At 43.4% G+C, this 25,488-nt stretch overlaps 1 protein-coding gene across 3 annotated transcripts in view; it reads left to right on the top strand.

The window, feature by feature from the left end:
• The window catches only part of SH3TC2 (SH3 domain and tetratricopeptide repeats 2), a 181,785-nt gene that overhangs the window by 2,947 nt on the left and 153,350 nt on the right, over positions 1-25,488 (top strand). For 2 of the 3 annotated variants that reach the window (XM_082254468.1, XM_082254469.1), the window contains exon 1: positions 17,385-17,516. The exons of the other annotated variant lie outside the window; for it this stretch is intronic. In XM_082254468.1, coding sequence (XP_082110594.1) covers positions 17,465-17,516 — 52 coding nt within the window. In that variant the 5' untranslated portion in view covers positions 17,385-17,464. Of the gene's footprint in view, positions 1-17,384; positions 17,517-25,488 lie in introns of those variants that run through there. 3 annotated transcript variants of the gene reach the window in all.

Below are 25,488 nucleotides of genomic sequence, written 5' to 3' on the forward strand. Positions count from 1 at the left end.
TACAGAAATTCTTAAAAATGCAAACTAGACTGTTTACCGGAGCCAGAGTGCATGGTCTGTTTCTTGGTGAATGGCAGCCTCGGGACTGTTTGGGAAAGAACCAGTTAAATTCAGTGGCCCTTGTAGGGGTAGCGCTTCATGATTTCCCATGGTTATTTTGGTTGTTTTAATAGTCCCACAGTGTTATTTGCTATTGTAAACAAAGCAGATTTCCAGTAAAATCAGTATCAATGCAATAAGCCGCTTTCACTTTTATAAGTATATAAAATTATATAAAATGTGATGCTGTGAAATGTTTACTGAGTGCACAATGAAAACCCATACAATAAAGCCTGTGGTGGTAACAAACAAAAAAAATAAAAAGAATAAATTGCAAGAAAGTGTCCCATTTTTTGTAGACTTACTTAGGAGTAGGTTAGCATAGCATTGTCTGTGTATTAGTGGTAGAGGAGGCATCTAATTCACTTTACATACAGTAGAGAACAGTGAAACTCTATATCACAATGTTTTCTATCACTCTGTAATTTTTAATTTTTTTTTTTTTTTTTACAAAAACAACGTGAAAGCGGTGCCCATTCATATAGCCATGTGAACATTATCTTACTCTGTGTTGTTTACAATATAAAAAAGCTGAAAGACACAAATCTTATATTATATCTGCAGGGGGGAACTTATTTTATGATACAGAAGGATCCAAATACAGAATTTTTTTTTCAAACCTAGCCAGCCCACACTCTGAAACAGAAACAAATAGTCAACCACCATTTTATTACATATCTTGGAGGTCCTAGAGGCAAGATCTCTGCAAAGTTCTCCAATCTGCCTCAACCACCTGGATTTTATGCTCTTTGTTTATTTTATTTTTAGTTAATTTTATATCATAGAATAATTCAACAGATAAAGTTAGACTACTACCTAAGCAAGAAGGTCAAACTTCAGGGTGACAGAGTTGGGGGGGCGTGGCCGGCGGCTGAAGGAGATGGCCGCTTGAGAGGAGAGCTCCGTGCCAATCCGCCTGCAATCCGCAGCATCAGCGACGATGGACCGCAATCCACGACCTGGTGAGGCAGCCCTTTACACCCTACACCTTTCTGGAGCATGGGGAAGAGAAAACCGGGTGGCGGGCCCTGCAAACTAACGTAGTTTTTCTACTCCACCAGCACACCGGCATCCCAAAATGGTGCCGTGGCTCCTCCGCAGGGCCGTGATTCCACCAGTCCGGGCTCCCAAGTCCGGAGGGATGACAGCGGTGCGGACTACAGATCCCAGCATGGTAGCCCCAGCTCCTCGATGAGTCATACTCCCCACCAGAGCCCCCAGAAATCGGCTCCTAAGTGCTCTGAGGCCCATACTTATGCCGGGAACAGAGCAGGCCTCAACCTCTCAGACAGTACCCTGGAATTTCATGATAATATTCAGGACTTCCCTACTACAGGACAACCGCTAAAATATACTGTCATGAAAGACATGCTGATCACTTTCCAAAGCTCCATGCAGAGAGCTCTGCTGGAGTGTGTGTCCCGCATGAAATTAGAGCTTGGGGAAGTGGGGAGTCGGGTGGATCAGGTGGAGAACAAGATGCCGAAATTCACTACTGCCCATAATGAGCTGGTGGATGCCCACAATGACAGGGATGAAGAGATGGAGATGCTCAAAGTCAAACTTGTGGACCTGGAGGACAGGTCCCGCAGGAACAATGTTAAGCTGCGAGGAGTGGCGGAGTCCGTCCCACCGTCGGAACTGCGGCACTATGTCCAGGGTGACAGAGTTTTTACCATAGGTGCTAAGAGTTGTAACAAGTCAGTTTTTAATTAAAATCAAGAAAATATACCAAAATCTGAAACCTATTATTTGGGATGGAATGATTCTTTAAGCCTACTTAAAGCCTAACTCCATGAATAACAAAAAACTACCTTTGCAGTGAGGCCCCCTGCACAACAAGGGTTAAGGTCTGGTTAAATGTGGGGGATAATGAATAAGGTATGATATTTACCCTACTCGCTCTCCTCTGCTCTGGCAGGTTCCGGCACTCAGGCTTGTAAGTGATCCCTTGCCAAGGTCCAGGGCTTTTTTCCTCAGAGAATATGTACAGTAATTAAACCACCTTTCAGCAATGTTGCACTTTGAATGACAATTGCGTGGTCATGCAACACTGTACCCAAATGGAATTTTTACAATTTTTTTTCACACAAATAGAGCTTTCTTTTGGTGGTACTTAATCACTACTGAAGTTTTAATTTTTTGCTAAACAAACAAAAAAAGACAGAAAATTTTCCATAGTTTGTTATAAAATTTTGCAAACAGGTAATTTTTCTCCTTCACTGGTGTGCGCTGATGAGGCGGCACTGATGGGCTACACTGATGGGCACTGATAAAGCGGCACTGAGGGGCACTGATAAGGTGGCACTGGTAGGCAGTGATGGGTGGCATTATTTGGTGGCATTGATAGGTGGTACTGATGGGTAGCACCGATGGGGGGCACTGAAGGGCACTGATAGGTGGCACTAATAGATGGCACTGATAGGTGGCACTGATGGCACTGATGAATACTGATGAGTGGCACTGATGGGCACTGATAGGCACTGGTAGATGACATTGATAGGCAGTACTGATGATGAGGCACTGATTGGCAACACTGGTAGGCACTGATAGGCAGCACTGATTTGCACTGGTAAGTGGCACTGGTAGTGGCACTGGTGGGCACAGATGAGGCGGCAGTGGCTCTCTCTTTTCAAGACCAATGTCCCTCTGACAGAAGCTGGTGATCAGCTTTTTTTTTCGTGAGGTCGATTACCAGCTCTGTTTACATCATGTGATCAGCTGTGATTGGCTGACAGCTGATCACGTGATAAGGGGCAGGGATCGGCCCCTTATTCCAATCTATGATCAACCGAGATTCATGGACTCGCTAATCACAGAATGAGCCACGCGTGCCCTGCAGGGGTTGTGCAGGAAGCTCATGCAAGGGAGGACGTACGTAGATGCAATTTAGGCCCGGTCTGTAGCCGTCTTTTGGCTATAACGCGGGCAGGAAGAGGTTAAAATATTCAGCAAAGAGACATCCCCAAATATTCAGCAAAGAGATATCCCCATACAGTATATTCAGCAAAGAGATATCCTCATATATTCAGCAAAAAAGACAGCCCAATCCAGCAAGGAGACAGCCCCAAATATTCAGCAAGGAGATGGCCTAATCCAGCAAAGAGACACCCCCAAATATCCAGCAAAGAGACAGTCTAATCCAGCAAAGAGACAGCACCAAATATTTAGTAAAGAGCCAGTCCAATCAAGCAAAGAGACATCCCAATCCAGCAAAGAGACATTCCAATCCAACAAAAAGACAGCCTAATCCAGCAAAGAGACAGTCACAGCTCAGGTCCACATTCAAGCAACGTTACCAGACAGTGCACACACAGCCCCATTCAGCAACATTGCCAATTTAATTTACCAAAAAATGTCTTAAAACTTGTTTCCAGGCAGTTTTCACAGTCAACACTGAGCGTAGTCACCAGTCAGTCAGGGGGACATGATACCTGCACGATCAAACTGCAACTCTTCCACACATCTAAGCAGACTGGCACCAAAATGAGTATCCAGTCTACAGGGAGAGGCGGAGCAGAGTGCAGATTACATTACTCTGCCTTCCGCTCTCTCAGGCTGCAGTTGGAACAGCCAGAACTGAGCTGGATCACCTTATGCTTACTCTGCAGATGCCCTGCTTTGCTATAAACAAACTCAGAAAGTGATTTGCTGCCACACTATTTCTAACAGAGGTGTCGGAAACCCTTTCCGGCATGTTCCACCAGAAAAAAAGCCATGCCGATGTCACATAAAATGGAGGGCTGTTGGTAGAGCAGGCTGCGGAGGACTAGAAACACAGATGGAGGGAGCTTGCCGAAGTGAGGAATAGGGTAGGTATTACAACTTTTTCCTCATCCTCCAGAGTTAAGGTGTATGTTATCCCAACATTTCCTATTCCCGATATGTGTCTGTTGTACCATGTACTTGTATGACAAAGTATCCTGTTCTCTTTGCATTGCTTCCTTTGTGGAAATACCTGGTGATCCTGCCAGACCCTTGCTTTCCTATTTCAAACTGACAACACAAGGGCATGGAAGCTCATCCATCCCAGTGTGATCTGTTTTGTTGTTTGTTCAGCCTATCTGTCCCCTAATGTTCAGACTTTTGCTGACATGCCCCCTGTACTGCTCTTTACTATGAATATCAGTGTACCACTGTTTCTCTGCCTCCTGCTAACACACCTCCCTGCCCAGCTCATTACTAGTGACCCCATCTTCATTAGGAGTCTCCACTCCCACCTACCTAAGCCCCTTTTTCAGCTAAGAACAGAGGTCATGTGACCACTTATTAAAAAATATGTGGATGCCTGCCTTTACAGCTTTACTAGCAACCATAAATGGGAACTTTAAGGGCAATCCATTCTTAGTCCTTAGGGTTCAGTATTGAGTTGGCCCAACCTTTGTAGCTATAAGAGCTTCAACTCTTCTGGGAAGGCCGTCCAAAAGGTTTAGGAGTGTATCTATGGAAATGTTTGATTATTGCTCCAGAAGCACATTTGTGAGGTCAGGCACAGATATTGGAGGTGTTCTATCGGGTTGAGGTCAGGGCTCTGTGGAGGCCAGTCAAGTTCCTCCACCCCAAACTTGCATATCCATGTCTTGATGGACCTTGTTTGTGCACTAATGTTGGAACAGGAAGCATGAGATTGTCCAAAATGTCTTGGTATGCTGATGCCTTAAGAGTTGCCTTAAGAGTTCCCTTCACTGGAACTAAGGGGCCAAGCCCAACCACTGAAAAACAACCCCACACTATAATCCCCCTTCCACCAAATGATTTGGACCAGTGCACAAAGCAAGGTCCATAACGACATGGATCAGCGAGTTTGGGGTGGAGGAACTTGACTGGTCCGCACAGAGTTCTGACCTCAACTTGATAGAATGCCGATTAGGCCTTCTCATCCACGTCAGTGCCTAACTTCACAAATGCGCTTCTGGAAAAATGTTCAAACATTCCCATAGACACACTCCTAAACCTTGTGGACAGGTTTCCTAGAAGAGTTGAAGCTGTTATAGTTACAAAGAGTTGGCCAACTCAATATTGATCCCTACAGCCTAAGACTTGAATTTCTTTAAAATCCTTGTGTGTGTAAAGGCAGATGTCCCAATACTTTTGGTAATATAGTGTGTATGTATATATATATATGATAAATGTGTAGCACCCTACAAGGTAGGTGCTAGGTAAAGTATATTGGGCCTTGTCTGCTTAACAGCAGGGCCATGATTTTCAGTCAGGTTGTCATGGTTCCCAGGTATGGCTGTTGAGACAGGGGAGTCTCCTCACTGTGCTCAATGAGAGGGCTCTCATTGGGCAGTGGAGGAAATCTAGCCAATGCCACACCTAGGCTTGTATCTACCCCAGAAAGGCAGATTCTGCCGCACAGGATTCTGGGAGTGGGTATAAGTTTGAGGGGAGCGCATGACGCAGTGTCTTTGGCGGGAAGCAGAGTCCCAGGAGGGAGAGTACGGCTGTCTCTCCTCCTGTCAGAAGGATCGGGTGTCCCAGGCGGCTTGCCTGAGGGGACAGAGAGCTGAGCTGAGCTGCAGAGAGGATCTGATGTGCTGAGGACCAGCGGAGTAGAGGGGTCCAGTTTCAGGAAAGCATTCCCAGTTCGTGAGTACTGTAACTACCCCTGGGGGTCTGCCTAGCTGAGAGGGAACCGCTCCTGTGAAGGTCCAAGGGATCCATGAGCTAGCTAGGGGTAAAGGGGGTGCCAGTGTTGACCCTGAAGTGTAGAGGGGGTGCCTAGTGAGAGGACCCTGAAGTGTAGAGGGGGTGCCTAGTGAGAGGACCCTGAAGTGTAAAGGGGGTGCCTAGTGAGAGGACCCTGAAGTTTAAAGGGAGTGCCAGCGGATGGGCCCTGAAGAGTTAGAGTGTACAGTGTGCAGTGTACAGTTTAAGAGTTGCAGCAGCACAAGCAGTTACAGAGAGCTAGCTCAGCCAGAAAGGACACGAGGGAGCTGTATACAGGACTTTTGAGCTAATCAGAGTGTCAAGAGTCAGTTCATAGTGCAGTCCAGGACTTTTGAGCTAACCAGAGTGTCAAAAGTCAAGTTCAAGCACAGTTCTGCAAGTCAACATTTTTCAAGCGCCAGTAAGCGTTGGTCGGCACCCAGCCAGCGTCAAGACAGCACTAACAGGCATTTTTCTGCAAAGTGTCCCATTTGTACCTAGTGGAGTCAGAGGAGTATCCCACTCATTCCCTTTCCCCATCCCTATTATCAAATAAACAAAACAAACCAAAGATGCTGGAATGGTCATTGTCTCCAATCTCACACTTGGGTATTCAGCTGAAATGGGCTGACGGTGTCACCGGTAACAATGGCAGACCCACATCAGGCCCAATGCCTGGAAAACCTGCCACACACACACATACATACATACATATATATATATATATATATATATATATATATATATATGTAGCCCTGCCCCCAAGGGGTGGCTTATTGCATGGGTATCCTCTTCACTTCTTCGGCCCTGAGCCTGCTCCGACCCAACCTACACTATTTGTTCTGTCATTCTGAATGACTGAGACCACAAGTATTGCAGTGAAGAATCGGTTTACTGCTTTTGAATTTTGAAATAAACAAGAGTATACAAACAGAATCAAAGGTAATGCAAATGTTGATAAGGAAGTAGATCCTGAATACCCAACCAAGAATTTGGGTTTAGTTCAGCACTCAGGATCTAGAACACAGACCGCACATACATATGCAAATAAATGCATATGTATGCTAGAGGATTGCATTCAGCAACAGTAAAGACACATTGAATTGTGGTAATGTACTTAGAGAGTGACCACAGATTATAATAACTACACTTAGTAGTAACTTAATGTAGAATAAACAATATAACAATGCTAGATTACTATCAGAGTGCACTCTGTGTACTAACGGGGGCCCCCTTTATGCTGAATTGCAAAAGTCTCCTGGAGAGTGAGGCCTCTCTAGTCTTCACCGGCAAGGAAATCCCAACAATCCCAGGAAAGTAATTGTAATCCAATAAGGGTAATGATGATGAACTGTATTCCCCAAAGCAATCCACAGAGATGTAAGTAAAACAGATCCTGATGCATCTCAACAACTAACAGCCTAGGACTGAATAGAGAGCTTGAGGCCTAGTTCACCCACCTTGCACTATATGTATAACTGCAGTGTCCAGTGGTTTAGCTATATGTCAGTATGGCCTTGTTGAAGCAAACAGTTTGATAATCCTGCCCTAACTCAGCCTAGGTCTGTGATTAATAAAGATGTAGATACTGGATGTCTCTCACCCAAACCGGGAACTCTGCTCTCCGCTGCGGCCAGGCCCTGATCTGCGTCTCCTTCTGCCTGCCAGCAACCTTCCGCTTAGTCACGCTACTAAGACTCCTCCACACACTCACACCGCCCGCTTCAGCTCCAGTGTCCACCACTAGGCTTCGGCCTATTCTCCTGCGATCCGCAGCAGTTCTTCCCCTTCCTTCCGGTGCACTGTCCTCGAGGCGAGCGAGAATCGATCCCGCCCCGCCTTTATAAAGACACTCCCAGCAAGCTCCGCGCGTCCCATTGCTCCCTGGGAGAAGAGACTCTATCTCAGCAGTCTATGATCCTGGCTCCTCCCGGACTACATCTCCCATAACTCCAAAGTCACTGTCTTTGCAGAATTTTAATAACAATTATCAGTTTGAACAATGCCAGCCGTGCAACCCGGCTACATCTATTTTTTGTCTTGCCCTTCTAGCATTTCTATCATAAACTGAATGGGTTGTTTTACAAGGTAAAGGTTCACAAATGCTTTAAAAAGAGTTGAACTCACAAAGGAGCAATCCTGGAGCTGGGCTTGTAAACATGCATGCAAAATGCTGCAGTGTGTCTATAAGAACAGAACTACTGCAAATCATTTTTTTGCTAGTTTTGGATAGTATAGGGAAAGGTTAGCCCCTTTGTCAAGTTTTGCTGTCTGTGTCCCCATTGGAGAGATTCAGTATATTATACTCAATTTTTTTCCTAAGGCCTCATGTACACTGCTACTTGTAAACGGACGTTTAGGAGCAGTTGGGCATTTTTTTCAGAAGCCCCTGAACCCACTGAGTCGTTTACAGTCATTTAGAGGCAGTTGAGTTCAGTGTCGTTTTTTGGAAAGCAATTATTTGCGTTCAGGATGTTCAGAACGTGTGTTTACCGACATTTCAAACGCAAAACGCGACCAAACGCGACCTATCGCGACCGAACGCAGTCACCCGCGTTTAGCGCTTGCGCTTTTACTGTTTAAAGGGGAATGATTTTTTGACCTCTACAAACGGATCTGAGCGCAAACACCCGTTAAATGCCGCTAAACGTGGCTGCAAACGTGACACAACGGACGTTTTAAACGTCCTTTACCTAGCTGTAAAAGTCCATGTACATGTAGCCTTAAACTTAAAAGATAACGTTGCTTTGAGTTAATAGATATCAGACATGTCAAGCCTTAAAATTGTGCACGCCAATGAAATTTCAATAGGCAGCACTTTAAACGTCTTTCCAGTTTATCAGTTTAGAGTTGACCATGAATTATAGCTCTAGGATTATTGCTCTTGCTCAAATGTTTGCAGTGATGCCTCAAATGTGTTGCACAATTTATGTTTACATACATGTGCTTGTACTAGGCTGAGTGTAAAAACTGAGGAATTTATGGTTTACATTTTTTTTTTTTTATTAAGTACATATCATGGTGTGGTCAGTTTTTAGTAGGAAGGCAGAGGTACTGGCAGCAGCACCAGGGATTCCACACAAAAAAAGTAATACAAAGGCTTCTTTCACACGGCCGCTCAGTTTTTTTCCTCCGCTGCGGCACTTTTTTTTTTTTTTTTCATGGAAACGGATGACACTTGTGTCATCCGGTCCGTATGTCCGCGTATCATCCCATCCATTTGCGGATGATATACGGACATAATGTATGTCTATGGGTATTGCGGATGACACCGCTGACATCCGATTTTGCTTCCTTTCCGTTTTTCAAACGGAAGAAAAATAGGGTTCTGTTCCATTCCAAAAAACGGAACAGAACTGAAAGGACACACATCGGATGTCAGCGGATGGTCATTCGCTGACATCCGCAATCCCATTGACATGCATTATGTCCGTATATCACGCGAAAACGGATGGGGTGATATACGGACATACTGAACGCCCGTGTGAAAAGGGCCAAAGAGAGATGGATACTTTCTCATACATATACATGGTACAGCAGGCACATATCAGGAATATGAAATGCTGAGGTAACAAATACTTTAACTTCATCTATTAGACATCCAGTGTCTCCCCTGCTCTCCACTGCAGCTAATCAACAGATTGTGCTTGATTAGCGACATCCTCAGCTACAGTAGTCAAGAAATGACAGCTGTGAACCCAAAAGTGATTTAATACGCATGCTTCTGGGGTCATTATTCTGAGCCTACAAAGAGGAAGGTGTGTCACTTTCCTCCAATCAGCTCTCAGATTATACTTAGCTGTGTGCTCTAACTCTGCAGTGAGTGTGATTTTAGATCCCCGCATCTTTCTGATGTTGAAGATAAACAGGTACAAATTATGACGGAGGATTTGTTTTATGTCTGTTTATTGCCTGAGGGCAGTCACTTCACTGGGTATATGTAAGGGCTTACAACAACTTTAAATGTATGTGCTTGTTCACACACTTTTAAACTTTCAGTATAACACTGTCTAAACTAAAGCCCCGTACACACGCAACGATTATCGGCCGACCGATCGTCCGTCTTTTGTCCAGAGTTGTGTTTTGTTGGTTGGAATGTGCCTAGACTGCACACAAATTTTCTCGCCCAAAAAAAATCTGCTTCTGAAGTGATGTCATGTGTTGGTTTGCTTTCTTTGTGTTCTTCCTTATCTGAGCATGCCCAGTCTTGCTCATAAGATTTTTCCCTGTCGAAATCTGTACTGACTGCACGAAAATCGGCCGTGTTTTGACGGCCAACAAAAATTTTATAGTCTGCACACCAGATTTTTTTCAGCCGAAAAGTCGGAGTCGGTTGTCGGAAGCATCATACTAACAAGCCGAAAATCGGCAGATCGGGCGTTGGACGAAAATTCCCTGCCAATTTTCGATGCGTGTGTACGGGGCTTTAGAGCCCAACTCCAGGAATTACAAAAAACGAGCCTTGCAGTTAGTGTGTGCGCTAAGGCTAGAGGAATCAAGTGCAATACTTACCTTACTCCTTGCTCTGGCAGTCTCCACCACTTGCCTCCACTTCAGGTTGTCAGTTTTCACATACCGAACTACCTATCCTGAGTTAGACTTGATGGTGCCATTGTGTGACCCTTAGCCCAGAACACCTTAGAGAAGAGGCTTTGGGGATTAGTCACAAAGATGAAGGGAACTTGCTGGAGTGAGGAATGAGGTAAGTATTGCACCTTATTCTTGCAGCTCTAGAGTTTACAAGCTTTTAACCCCACTGCAAGGATAGTTTTTTTTGTAAATCCCAGAGTTGTGCTTTAAAGGCATTGTACACTTTCAAATGTTTTTGTTGCTTTACTTAGGTATTAGTCCCTGTTCACACTAAGGCGACCTGTGAGGTGACCTGGTCGCCTCACAGGTCGTCGTAGGTCGCCTTCCATAGGGAAGCTGCGGACCCGTTCTAATAGGAGCGACACAAGTCGCTCCGACTTAGAAAAAGGGTCCGGAGCTTCTTTGGGGCGACCAGGAGGCGACCGCCATAGACTTTGGTTTGGTGGTGAATTGGCGCAAGAAGAGGTCTCAAAAAAAGAAAAAAAAAAAAAAAAGTCTGGTCCTGGGGACCCGGGGGAGGGGGGGGAAGGGAGAAGGGAAACACCAGGGGTGGGGGGACCCCCAAACAGTTCAGGGGGTAGCTGTCCACTGTAGCGGCTGCCGGCGGAAGAGACAGAAGAGATCTCTGGGGGGAGACAAGAGGGAAGACAGCGCAGCGCCTTCTAAGTGCAGCAAGACATTTATTGAAGTATGTGCAGCAGTATTACACTCACATTTAGTCGGTGAATAAGATGCAGTTAGTCAAGTAATGTTGATCATCAGGAGCATCACTGGAGCGGGTCCTGGTGGTGGAGGCAGTGGATCCCGGTGAGAGCAGCAGGGGGTTCCTCCGTGTGTACAGGGATGGCCTCGGTGGTGTCCGTGGGCTCCTCGTCAACTGGTGGAACGCTGGCACTCATGGGTCCTGGGATCCTGAAGTCACTCCTGGCGGTGATGCGGGATGCTACGGCGACGCGTTATCGGAGCATGCGCTCCTTCCGTGACGGCCGCTCCGAGGTCGCGGCGCGCTGCTCGCACCGTGACCTCGGAGGTCGCCCCTGGAAGTAGCGTCGCCTGTATGTGAACGGGGCCTTAGTGTAGTTCTAGGCCTTTTTTCTATTTGTTTGTCTTACCTTGTAATGATGGGCTCAGATGTTGTGGCTGCAGTTCTTAGTGTCATGGCTGATCGATTCCACTTTGTTCATATACTTCTTCAGCTATCTTGTCCCTATCTGCCAAGTGGACAAGACAAAGTCCTGTGCTGGGTTATAGAGCATCCAGTGCATTCCTTGCCATTCACTTTATGTAACATCACAAATGCGGGAGTGCTAATGCAATAAAAAAACACATACACACACATTTCCCATCTGCATGGTGAGCTCTTTACGTTTCTGCTTGTGTCTGTGTCAGATGTAATTACCGTGTAGCTTTCACTTGCACTACCACTATCCTGATTATTGCTGCACTTCTTAGTAACTTTATTGAAGTGTTAAAATCACATCACAGGTATGACAGAAAAACAACAGGTAACGCGTTTTGTGCTTAAGTCAGCGCTTACTCAAGGCTTGAGTAAAAGCTGACTTTAGTGTGAAATGCATTACCTGTTATTTTTCTGTCATACCTGTGATGTTATTTTAACACTTTAATAAAGTTACCAAGAAGTGCAGCAATATTGCAGATTTTTGTATGTCTCTGAATCTCACAGACGAGCTGTGCAGCACCCTGGGTTCCTGTTCACATTGTGTGAGTGTCGGTCACTCACCTAGAGCAGCATTTCTTTGGCGTCACACTACCAGACTTGTATAAAGTACTCGAAATTTCTACTTGAGTAAAAGTACAAGTGCTCGATCAAAAAATTACTTGAGTAGAAGTGGAAGTGCTCGCAGAAAAAGTTACTTAAGTAGAAGTACTAAAGTATTCAACATTTTTTTTACTTAAGTATTGCAAGTAGTTTTTTCAAAAAATTTGCTACTTAAGTACTAAAAGTAAAAAGTACCAGTAGTTTTGAAAAAAAATTTCTACTCAAGTACTGAAAGTAGAAGTACAAGTACTGTGTTATGTAGTTATTAAAGAAATAAGTCAAAAGTTTGAACATCATATTGTTTTTATTATTTCAAATGATTTATTCAAATGATTAACCTGTGTTTGTTAGTAGTTTCTTGATGCACTTGAAGCGCTGTAGCACCATTTATTTGTTTGTTTCATATTTTCTTTTTATTGGAAAGATTTGGTATAGCAGCTTTTATTATACACAGCCTTTATTTTCATATGCGCTGATTTACAAATGACATTATACACATTTTTTTGAGCTTTATGCAACCTGCCATCTACTGTTCTGGCAGTGGTAATTTTTTTAAAAGTAACGAGTAACTATGCAGCACAAAAAAAAAATACTTGAGTAGAAGTATCAAAATCATCGAAAAAATGTAGTGAAGTAAAAGTAGAAGTAGGAGAAAAAAATTCTACTCTAGGAAAGTACAGATACCGCATTTCGGTACTTAAGTACAGTACTTAAGTAGTTCTACTTCGTTACTATACATCTCTGCACACTACCACTAGATTGAGAGACCTAGGGATTGTGGGAAATGTAGTCACAGTAACTGTTAGGTCTCACACTACAGACAGAGGTCATGCATTAACCTGTGAAGTGCCATGTGAAATACCTCAGACTTCTACACAAACTGAAACTACGGACACAGGAATGCATAGATTTACTATAGACTCTGCGTACAGACCAACAAGTGACACCAAGAAACTACATGATCATTCATGACATGACACATCCTATGCAGTTGAAAAACACAAGGCCCGTGCAATGCCTTTAGGAAATTGTATAGTCTAATTGTGTTCTTTCAACTGTACACTGATTGTTACCCACATGTATGTAATATTAGGTGTATAAACATTATTCCACTTATTTGTGAATAATCTGTGTCCCTGGGATTTTGTGCCATCTCCCAGCTTTCCCTCTGCTGGTAAAACATTATTATAAAAATTTAGAGCTTGTAAGAGTATCTCCTGGACATCAAAGTTAGTTAAAGGGCGAAAAGCAAGATGAATGTGGGGAAGCTTTTAACAGCTGGCAGAACATTTCACCTTATTTTTGTAAGTCAAGCCCAATGCAAGATTTCTGATTGCACTTGGACATGGGATTGTACATGAACACTACAACCTCATCCACAATACAGTATAAACAAAAAATAGAAATATTAAAACACCAGATATATGAATTTGGAAAAGTTTTTGCTGCGTGCCTTTATTAGGGTTTAAATCAATCTTTAACTTGAACTTTTATTAACTCATTAACCGTAACCATCAAGAACTGAGACTCAAGCAACCCAAATCAATGAAAATTTTAAATCGCGTGAACAAATTAGGCAAAATTACAGAACCACACAAGACTTTTCCAAAGCCTGTAAATCAAACAGAATTGATCATTCTAAAACAATGTCCACCCACAAAATGAGCAGAATTACCTTCATAAAGGATAAACCACATCACGACAGGGGGTCAGGAGGCTCGCAGCTTGATTTAGATAAAACTGCTACAAGATCGTACTGATAGTTCAATGTAATGGTGGAATTACTTCATTATCAAATGTCAACTTTCCTGCCAAAATGTCACTCACCATCCCAGTTATTTTTCATTCTGTTCAACACAGTCGCATCCCTTCTAAGATTCTCCCCAGCAACTCCAGGCAGACTTTACCCTGAAATTAAAATAAAGAATGTCAGCAGACCAGCCAAATTTTTCTACCTTTCTTATATTTTATAAATGACATTACATTTTTAAAAGAAATAATGTAGGGGGTGAAAATCCCATGGGGTCCCTCTTTGCTCTGTGTCCATGACATGATCATTGCTCTTTGATGCCTTATTGCTTTCGTTCATTGAGTGGTCTTTATTATGTATAAGAGTGCAACCTTTCCCTTTTAGGGACTAGCACACACTTGATAATAAATATACCTTAATAAAGGTTATACTATTTTATATATATATATCTATATACAGTATCTCACAAAAGTGAGTACACCCCTCACATTTTTGTTAATATTTTATTATATATTTTCATGTGACAACACTGAAGAAATTACACTTTGCTACAATGTAGTGAGTGTACAGCTTGTACAACAATGTAAATTTGCTATCCCCTCAAAATAACTCAATGCACAGCTATTAATGTCTAAACCGCTGACAACAAAAGTGAGTACACCCCTAAGTGAACATGTTCAAATTGGGCCGATTTTGCCATTTTCCCTCCCCGGTGTCATGGGACTTGTTAGTGTTACAAAGTCTCAGGTGTGAATGGGGAGCAGGTGTGTTAAATTTGGTGTTATCGCTCTCACTCCCTCATACTGGTCACTAGAAGTTCAACATGGCCCCTCATGGCAAAGAACTCTCTGAGGATCAGAAAAAAGAATTGTTGCCCTACATAAAGATGGCCTAAGCTATAAGAAGATTGCCAAGACCCTGAAACTAAGCTGCCGCACAGCGGCCAAGACCATACAGCAGTTTAACAGGACAGGTTCCACTAAGAACAAGCCTCACCATGGTCGACCAAAGAAGTTGAGTGCACGTAATCAGTGTCATATCCAGAGGTTGTCTTTGGGAATTAGAGGTATGGGTGCTGCCAGCATTGCTGCAGAGGTCGAAGGTGTGGGGGGTCATCCTGTCAGTGCTCAGACCATACACCGCACACTGCATCAAATTGGTCTGCATGCCTGTCGTCCCAGAAGGAAACCTCTTCTAAAGATGATGCACAAGAAAACCTGCTGTTTGCTGACGACAAGCAGACTAAGGATATGGATTACTGGAACCATGTCATGTGGTCTGATGAGACCAAGATAAACTTATTTGGTTCAGATGGTGTCAAATGTGTTTTCGGCAACCAGGTGAGAAGTACAAAGACAGGTGTGCCTTGCCTACAGTCATGCATGGTGGTGGGAGTGTCATGGTCTGGGGCTGCATGAGTGCTGCCGGCACTGGGGAGCTACAATTCATTGAGGGAACCATGATTGCCAACATGCGCTGTAACATACTGAAGCAGAGCATGATCCCCTCCCTTTGGAGACTGGGCAGTATTTCAACATGATAACGACCCCAAACACACCTCCAAGACAATCACTGCATTGCTAAAAAAGCTGAGGGTAAATGTTAAGGGGCTGCCAAGCGTGTCTCCAGACCTAAACCCTATTGAGCATCTGTGGGGCATCCTCATACGGAAGGTGGAGGAGCTTACATCCACCAGCTCCGTGATTTTGTCATGGAGGGGAAGAGGACTCCAGTGGCAGCCTGTGAAGCTCTGGTGAACTCCATGCCCAAGAGGGTTAAGGCAGTGCTGGAAAATAATGGTGGCCACACAAAATATTGACACTTTAGGCCCAATTTGGACATTTGCACTGAGGGTTGTACTCACTTTTGTTGCCAGTGGTTTAGACATTAATGGTTGTGTGTTGAGTTATTTTGAAGGAACAGCAAATGTACCCTGTTATACAAGCTGTACACTTACTACTCTTCATTGTAGCAAAGTGTAATTTCTTCAGTGTTGTCACATGAAAAGATAGAATAAAATATTTACAAAAATGTGAGGGGTGTACTCACTTTTGTGAGATACTGTATATACTGTATAAGTATTTGTGTTTTTGTCCATCCAGCCATAAGATTTACACAGATCTGCTACACAAAACAGCCCATTGCTGATGTGACTAAAAGCTTGATTCCCCTTCCTGCCTCCAGCCATTTTACTCTCATTCCCTGACATTATGTTCCTTGTTTGGACTTTGCAGGATGCAAAATGAAAGTGTTACTAAACCCAGGAGCCTGCATTCACTATATCTGGTCTCCCACAGTACACAAGATATGGAAATGCAATTATTTTAGTAAATATAAAATGCGAAATACATTTTCTCATAAGCAGTATATAGCAGTCTTATGACTTCTATCAGTGTCTGGCTGAGCACTGGTTAAAGCTTGTAGGAGGAGTTTTTATTCTCCTCTGACTATCCTATGGGGCTACATGACCCCTGACCTTCTGTCTGGACATTGCTGATTGGCTGATTGGCTCTGTGCTGATCACATGCACCCTCCCAAAAAACAAACAAAAAAAAAAACACCCTAGCAATACATACTATACTGAGCATGTGCAGAGTGTCCACCAAGGCTCTGTACAGGATCAAACAGCCTTTTTACACAATGCACAGGGTTAACCCCTTAGGTTTAACAGTGAGTATAACAAGCATGGTTTACTGCATATACAGACTGATTTTACTGTTGTGGGTTTAGTAACACTTTAAAGTGGAAGTGAACCCTCCTATCGTTTTCAGCCAAGGAAGCTGCCATCTTGGCTTCAGTTTAATCTTTAACTGCAAAGATGCTGCACATGTGATCAGTTATGACACCAGCCATTGGATGGTTTCACAGTTTGATTGGAAGCAGAACCAATGTGACAGGTATATTCTTGCACATGCCCGGAATGTAACTGTTTTTTGAAAATGTTAAATTGATGGGTTAACGTCTGCTTTAAGTGGCTTCCAGTGCTGTCCCCCCTTCTCCTAGTCTGAGTGCTGCTGCACAGGAGGCTAATACAGAAACGAATGCCAATATTTACACTTGCAGCATTTACAATGCAAATTACAATTCATTGTTTGTTACATAACCACATTAATTGGTGTTTAGCTTTACATCTTTTTGTAGAAGTAGAATGACAGTTACAGTGTATAGAGATAAAAAAAATGTGCATGCTCTCTCTCCAAGTATCTCTGATATCATCTCTTTTTTTCTTTCTCTCCCTCTCCAATTATCTCTGATAACATGTGGCAATGATACATTCAAAGACTTAAAAATGTATAGTGGGAGTATAGGAAACAGGCCAAAAGTAATTAGGGAATGCCAGGAATCTAGGAGCAGGCAGTGGGGGCAATGCATCAAATGCATCATGTTGCCAAGGAACTCGTATTCATATAAGAGAGTCATTTTCCCTCATTTATCAAGCCCTCTGCCATTCCATCTCCTCCTCCTGCCCACAGATGTGCAGAGCTGTCAAAAGATGCATTGTGTAGGGACCAAGACTGTGTCACAGCAGAGGCATGGCACTGCTCTGTACTCAGGGTGTTCTCTGTGCCTCGATGTGATAGAACATCAATCCAATGGGCTGCTGTTTGGGGATCCCCTGGGTGAGAAAGCTCTTCAGATGCCCAGGTCAGTCTAAAAAAAAAAGGAAAAAGCTAACCATTAATCAACTAACTAACACTAACTTCAATAAAATCAGTGCTGGTTTTACTGTCATTTTGCTTTTAAGGCGTATGTATTATTTTTAATCTGAGATCATTAAATTTACAATTGACATACAAATGTATAGGTTTCCATGCTTTGATAGTATTTAACCACTACAGCTTCCACATTGTACACCCCCTATGGACCTGAACAATTTTTACATTTCTGCTATGGAGCTGTTTATTTTACAATAACTCATTACTTAACAAAGAAATACATAGATACATTTTTAGGAGCAAAAGGCTTTCTTTTTCTGATATATTTCTTGCAAAAATGATTGTTTTGGCAATCCAAAAAAATAGAAAAACTAAAAAAACGCGCTTTTTTCTAGTTTGATTATTGATAGTATACATTTTATTCTATAATTTGCTCTGTCTAAAATGACACAAAAATGATGGTTCTTGCACAAACAGAATACCTCCCCCCCCCCTTTTTTTTTAACACAACACTAAAAAAACTAATGAACTAAATGAATCAAAAACCTGCCTAGAGTTTTCTCCCTGTGCCTGTGTCAGTTTTCTCCGGGTATTTCCGTTTACTCCCACACTCCAAAGACATGCTGGTTTGTTAAATGGCTGCTGTCTAAATTGGCCCTACTAGGTGTATATTTGAATATGAGTTAGGGACCTTAGATTGTAAGCTCCTTGACAACAAGAACTGATGTGAATGTACAATATATATGTAAAGAGCTGTGTCAATTATCGGAACTATATATAAAGCTTAAATAAATGGATAAAATTGAAAAGAAACATTTAAATATTAATTATTAATATTATAATTATACAGGATTTGACAACTTGAGTGTAGACAGTGCAACTACAATACACTTCAATACAGTAGAAATCAAGGAACCCTGCTCATTAGAGCTTGCAATCTAAGAGGGAGGGTCAAGAGATACCAAAGGTAATAACTGTGGGGGATGTGCTGATGGAGAAAATAAATGCACAGTTGTTAGGGCTCTTTCACACGGGCGGTCCGATCAGATCCGCCTGTCAGTTTTTTAGGCGGATCTGATCGAATCCTCCATGCAGCTCTATGGGGCAGCGGGTGTCAGCGGAGACACCTCCGCTGACACCCGCTGCCATCCGCATCCGATCCTGTGCTGAAATCTGGACGGATGGAAACCCTATTTTTCCATCCGTTCAGTAATCGGAGCGGAGCGGATCTGATGAGAGCGGACAAGCAGTCCACTCTCATCCGATCCCCCATAGAGGGCAGCGGGTGCTGAGACACCTCCCTCTCCGCTCTGCAAGCGGAGACGGAGCTGTCATCCGCCGGCTCAGCGGGTATCGCGGATCGATCCCCGCTGAGCAACACGGATCCGCCTACGGAGGCGGACCGTGTGAAAGAGCCCTTAGGTGGGAGCTAGATAGGCTTCTCTGAAGAGATGAGTTTTTAGCAGAGTTGTATAAAGTACTCAAAACCCATACTTGAGTAAAAGTACAAGTGCTCGATCAAAAAGTGACTTGAGTAGAAGTGGAAGTGCTCGATCAAAAAGTGACTTGAGTAGAAGTGGAAGTGCTCGATCAAAAAGTGACTTGAGTAGAAGTACTAAAGTGTTCAACATTTTTTGTACTTAAGTATTGCAAGTAGTTTTTTTTTTTAAATTTTGCTACTCAAGTACTGAAATAAAAGTACCAGTAGTTTTGAAAAAAAAAATTGCTACTCAAGTACTGAAAGTAAAAGTACAAGTACTGTGTTATGTTGTTATTAAAAAAAGAAATCAAAAGTTTGAACATCATATTGTTTTTTATTATTTCAAATGCAGCTTTTATTTATACATACAGTAGCATTTATTTTCGTATGCGCTGATAATACACACGTTTTGAGCTTCATGAAACCTGCCATCTACTGTTCTGGCAGTGGTAATTTTTATAATAGTAACGAGTAACTATGCAGCACAAAAAAAAAATATCGGAGTAGAAGTATTAAAATCATCGAAAAAATGTAGTGAAGTAAAAGTGGAAGTAGGAGAAAAAAATTATACTCCAGGAAAGTACAGATACCGCCTTTCGGTACTTAAGTACAGTAGTGAAGTAGTTCTACTTAGTTACTATACATCTCTGGTTTTTAGTGATCTCTGAAAGTGGACAAAGTAGGACAGAGTCGGATGGATTGAGGTAGAGCATTCCAGAGGATGGGAACGCTGAGAGTCCTGGAGGCGAGCATGGGATGAGGGGACAAGGCAGCTAGAGAGCAGGAGGTCTTGGGAGTAGCGAAGAGAACGATTTGGTTGGTATTTTGAGACCAGGTAAGTGATGTAGCTGAGGGTCAGGTTGGGGATGGCTTTGTAAATTATTGTTAGTATCTTTAATTTAAATTGTTGGTTGGGTGGCAGCCAATAGAGGGATTGGCAGAGAGTGGTAGCAGACGCCGAGCGGTTTGTAAGATGGATGAGCCTGGCAGCAGCGTTCATGATGGACTGAAGGCAGGATAGCCTATTTAAAGGTAATTAGGAGGGAGTTGCAGTAGTCAAGGTGAGAGATGACCAGGGAGTGGATTAGAAGCTTTGTGGTTTCAATGGTTAAGAAGCTTGGCGGCAAGCTTAATATTAATGGTTTGAAAAAAATATGATTGGTTTGAAAAATATAAAAAATAGAAATGAACCAAAAAATCATCAGAAAAAATAATGGTTTAAGGGAAGAAGTAGTTAATTAGGGCTGATTACAGTCAACTAAGGACCGATGTACACCAGGTGCAGTGGGACTGCATTGGGTGGCTATTCCAGTGCAGTCCCACTGTTAAGTCTGGTACACAAGACGTTTTTTTTCGTTCAACCCAGCGGGCTTGGTGAAAAAAAAAAAGCCATTTGCTGCGAGTGATTATCAAATGTGGATTGGATGTTGGTTTTCCAGCATGCCCGTTTGACAGAAGCCTGTCATGGAACCAACTTCTGTAAAACAGACAACTGTACACACACATGCTGAAATTCAGCTGGTTCCTGCGGAACCGACTGATTTCCATTTATTTTTGGCCCATGTGTACAAGATTTAAAGAAGAATTCTGGGAACATTTTTTATTTTCTCATGCAGTAGGGCTTTCCCTACAATGCATGGGTTAACTGCTAATTTTTGTCTAGGGGATTTCGGAGCAGAGATATACTTAATCCACCGATCCTCCGAACTCCAAGACCGGATCCAAGCACTACTACCCAATGCACTCAAGTGGTCTTGGGAATGGACTGTTCCTGACGTCATCACGCCCATAGACTGGCTCAGGACCTGAGGAAGGCAATTCACACTGGAAGTGGGGGGAGCGGGGTTTTCCGGAGGATTGAGGGACCGGATAAGTACAGTTTTTCCTTGCGCTCCTAGGCAAAATGAACAGTTAACCTATGCAGTGTGGGCAGAGCCCCACTATATGGGAGAATAACATTTTTCATGGCGTTATGCTTTAAGACAAGACAAAATGCCTTGTCTCCTATGTTCCTGGTTGTGTGCCTTGGTGGTGTGTGCTAAAAGAAAGAAGGACCTGGGGTGATTTGACCCTGAAAGTTAATAAGGGGTAGGAACAAATTTTAAAAGTAACCACGGTACTCTCTATACTTCTATCTTACCTCCGAATAGAATTTATAAACATTGTGGAATTGCTAGTGAGTGTGAGGAGGGTAGCCCTCAGGATGAATGAAAATGCAATTTTAAGAGCCGGTTCACATTATTACGACTTGCCAGGCGACTTGGTCAGCCTGGCAAGTCGCGCACTGTCCGTTCCATTGAGTAGTACAGGACCGGTTCCATTAGGAGCAACACAAGTCGCTCCGACTTAGAAAAAGGGTCCTGTACTACTTCGGGGCGACCTGGAGGCGACTTGCATAGACATTCATTATATGAAGTCTGTGCAAGTCGCGCCGAAGTCGCGATGCACACGACTTCACATGTCGCCCTGGAAGTCGGAGCGACCTAATGTCAACGGGGGCTTATCCTGACAGATTCTTTTCAGGTAAATAAATGATTCTAACTTCGAATAAGGGTTAGCAAATTGCCAGCAATGAATAGTATATAAAAAAACTTTACAGACTTCAACTACTGTTTTAAAACTTACTTTTACAAGCACGATATACAGCTAACATGTACATGTCCAGGTTTACTTTCACTTTAAATAGTTCATTTGTGCCAAGTTGGCCCAAACAAACTATTTACCTCACTAACATGTGAACCCACTGGGCATGCTGTATATACCGTATGTAGCCTCAGCTACTACATACGGTATACAGCACTGTGTTCCAGGTGTGAGACAAGACTTACTTGTCTCACACACGGAACAAAATAGCGACAGTCTGAGTGCCACTCAGCCACTTATAGGCAGCTTTGTATTTTATCAATAAATGCAAAGCTTCCTCTAATTGGTTGAGTCGGAGCGGCGGGTCAATCAGGAGAAGCTTTCATGCCGCTTAGACCGATGCTATTTTGTTCCGGGTGTGAGAAAATAAGGTCTTGCCTCACACCGGAACACAGTGCTGTATACTGTATGAGGCTGCATACAGTATACAGCACATCCAGCAGCCGTACGTGTTAGTATGGGGAAATAGCTTGGGAAACAAACTATTTAACCACTTCCATCCCAAGCCAATTCTGACACTTCTCTCCTACATTCAAAAATCATAATTTTTTGGGTAAAAAAAAATTACTCAGAACCCCCAAATATTGCAACTTTTTATGTCACACGGTATTTGCACAGCAATTTTCCAAACACTTAAAAAAAAAAAAAACAGTTTCATGAATAAAAAAAAAAGCCAATACACTAAAATTAGCACATTTTTTTTGTATAATGTGAAAGAAGATGTTACACTGAGTAAATAGATACCTAACATGTCATGCTTTAAAATTGCACACACTCGTGGAATGGCGGTAACTTCCGTACCTAAAAATCTCCATAAGCGACGCTTTAAAAATGTTTACAGATTACCTGTTTAGAGTTCCAGAGGTATTGGGCTATAATTATTGCTCTTGCTCGACCGTTCACAGCGATACCTCACATGTGTGGTTTAAAAACTGTTTACATATGTGGTCGTGAAGTACGTATGCATTCACTTCTGCATGCAAGCATGTGGGCATGGGAGCGCTTTAATTTTTTTTTTTTTTTATTATTATTATTTTTTATTTTTATACTTTCCCTTTTAATTTTTATTTTTTATCACTTTTATTCCTATTACAAGGAATGTACACATCCCTTGTAATAGGAATAGGGCATGACAGGTCCTCTTTACAGAAAGATGTGGGGTCTATAAGACCCAACATCTCTCCTCTAGGCTGGAAAGCCTGAGATTTAAAAAAAAAAAAAAGCGATCTCAGCCTTTCTAGGTAAGAAAACGTCAGTGATTACATCTGCCTAGGCCAGCCTCTCAAGGTATTAGAGATTTCTGGGGACCACCTGGTCCATGGTATTTTCTATGGTAAATGGCCGCTGCTGGCCAATTCGTTCTCTGGCTCACCGATCGCACAGGCGAGCTGGTAGAAGCACCAGAGGGCCACCTGAAAAACAATCAAGCAGCTGAACAGATGCTATGATTGTTTTTACAGTGCATGGAATAGCTGGGAGAAAAAAGATATCTGAATAATGTCAGATTTAACCACTCAAAGTCCAGGATGTCATATGACGTCAACCTCAGGAGAAGTGATTAAAGGGGAGCTCTGATTTAAGGCCCCCCCCTCCTCTCCACCTTAGGAAATGGCACTTTCTTTGGGGGAGGGGGTGGGTACCTAGTTTTGACAGGACTAGGTGATCCGTGGAGAAGTTCTCCTCCCCCCTTTCCCTCCCCACAGTCTTCTGGGACACATCACAAGTCCCAGAAGACTGCGGGACCATTCACAATGCGCGGCTGGTGCATGCACAGTGGGCTTGCAGCTTCACAGCCCGGTGCCCACAGTTGAGATGCCAGGGACAGAAGATCGATGAGCACATCGGATCCTGGAATAGGTGAGTGTTTGTTTATTAAAAGTCAGCAGCTACAGTTTTTGTAGCTGCTGACTTTTAATAAACACACATTTGACTAGAGCTCTTCTTTAAAGTGAAAGCTTCATTTTTCATATTTCTAAATACCTCTGGCATTGCTTATGTAGCACCCTACAGGTAGGTGCTAGGTAAAGTATAGTGGACCTTGGCTGCCTAACAGCAGGGCCATGATTTTAGCCAGCTGTCATGTCTCCCAGGTGTGTCTGCTGAGAGGGGAGTCTCCCCACTGGCTCCATGAAAGGATTGTCATTGGTCAGTGGAGAAAACCCAATCAGAGACACACTCAGGCCTGTATCTACCCCAGAAGGCAGATTCTGCTGCAGAGGATTCTGGGAGTGGGTATAAGTTCTGAGGGAATGCATGACGCAGCGTATTTGGCGGGAGCAGAGTCCCAGGAGGGAGAGTACGGCTGTCTCTCCTCCTGTCAGAGGAAGCGGGTGTCCCGGTCGGCAGCCTGGGTATCCAAAGAGCATGGATTTGAGCTGCAGAGGGGATCCAGTGTGCCGAGAACCAGCGGAGAGAGAGAGGGTTCCAGTTCCAGGAAAGCCTACACAGGTCGTGAGTACTGAGGATTGCCCCTGGGGGTCTGCCTACAGTCGGTGGGGACCACTCCGGAGAAGGTTCTAGGGATCCAGGAGTCAGCTAACTGTAAAAGGGGGTGCCTAGTCAGAGGACCCTGAAGTATTAGAGGGGGTACCTGCAGTTTGGGCCCTGAAGATTCAATGTACAGTGTGAAGTGTACAAAGTTGAGAGTTGCAGCAGCACAAGGAGCTACCTCAGTCTGTGAAGGGTTAGAGGGAGCTGTTCAGTGACTTTTGAGCTATACCAAGTATCAGGAGTCAAGAGTTCTACAGTCCTGGAGCTTCTGAGCTAGCAATCCAAGTTAAAGTCGAGGTTTCAGCACTAATCCAGTCAAGCAGCATTTGAAGTGTCAGGTAACGCTGGTCAGCATTCAGCTGGCACCAAGACAGCATTAGTGAGCATTTTTTGTACAAAGTCCCAGTTAAGCCTAGAAGAGCCAGAGGAGTATCCCACTCATTCCCTTCTCCCATCCCCAATATACAATAAAACAAAACAAACCAAAGATGCCGGAATGGTCATTGTCTCAGCTCTCACACCTATGTTCACAACTTAAGTGTGTTGGAAGTGTTACCTGTACTGATGGCAGACCCACCTCAGGCCCCAGGCCTGGAAATATTAATAAATTTAGATATCTTGAATTGCATTGTTTGGGAATCAGGGGAGAGCTGGCAGCCTTAAGCCTGGGGGGGGGGGGCAAGTCCAGTCAAGTGGCCCATTGAACCAGCTCACCATCCATGCCCACCTGGTTTTATTACGTATATTGATGTTAAAACACAAGATAAACATGATGCAATGTGGTAACATAATTTAATGTTAATAGCAACAAAGGAGGTTAAACAAAAATACATGACAATATGCCAGGTGGGGCCTAGGAAGCTCCTGTTGGGCGGAGATCACTCTGCCTGACAGGGAAGTTACTGTGTTAGTATTGTGCCGGTGTTCCGTGAGAAAAACCTACCCCGTGAGAAATGCCTACCCTCGTCACTTCCTGTCAGAAACATCTGAGCAGCGTAGCAGTGCGCATGCTCAAAGCCAAGGATACGTCATTGAACAGCAGAGGAACTGACAAGTGCACATGCTCGGATGGTATGGATTTATCACGGTAGTGTGTGTAACATTACATTTGCGGCGGGTAAATTAAAACAGCTCCTCTGCAACATGAGTCATCTCCGCTCCTACCCCTGTCACTTCCCTGATCTCGGCTAATAAATATAAAAGCGGCGGCGGGTCTATGAAATGTAAATGACGGAGATCTCGGCTCCGTGATCCGCTTTTATATTTATTAGCTGCGAACAGGGAAGTGACAGGGAGAGGAGCGGAGATGACTCATGTTGCAGAGGAGCTGTTTTAATTTACCCGCCGC

This window comes from Pelophylax lessonae, assembly GCF_965119305.1.
Source record: "Pelophylax lessonae genome assembly, chromosome: 4".
Taxonomy (NCBI): domain Eukaryota; kingdom Metazoa; phylum Chordata; class Amphibia; order Anura; family Ranidae; genus Pelophylax; species Pelophylax lessonae.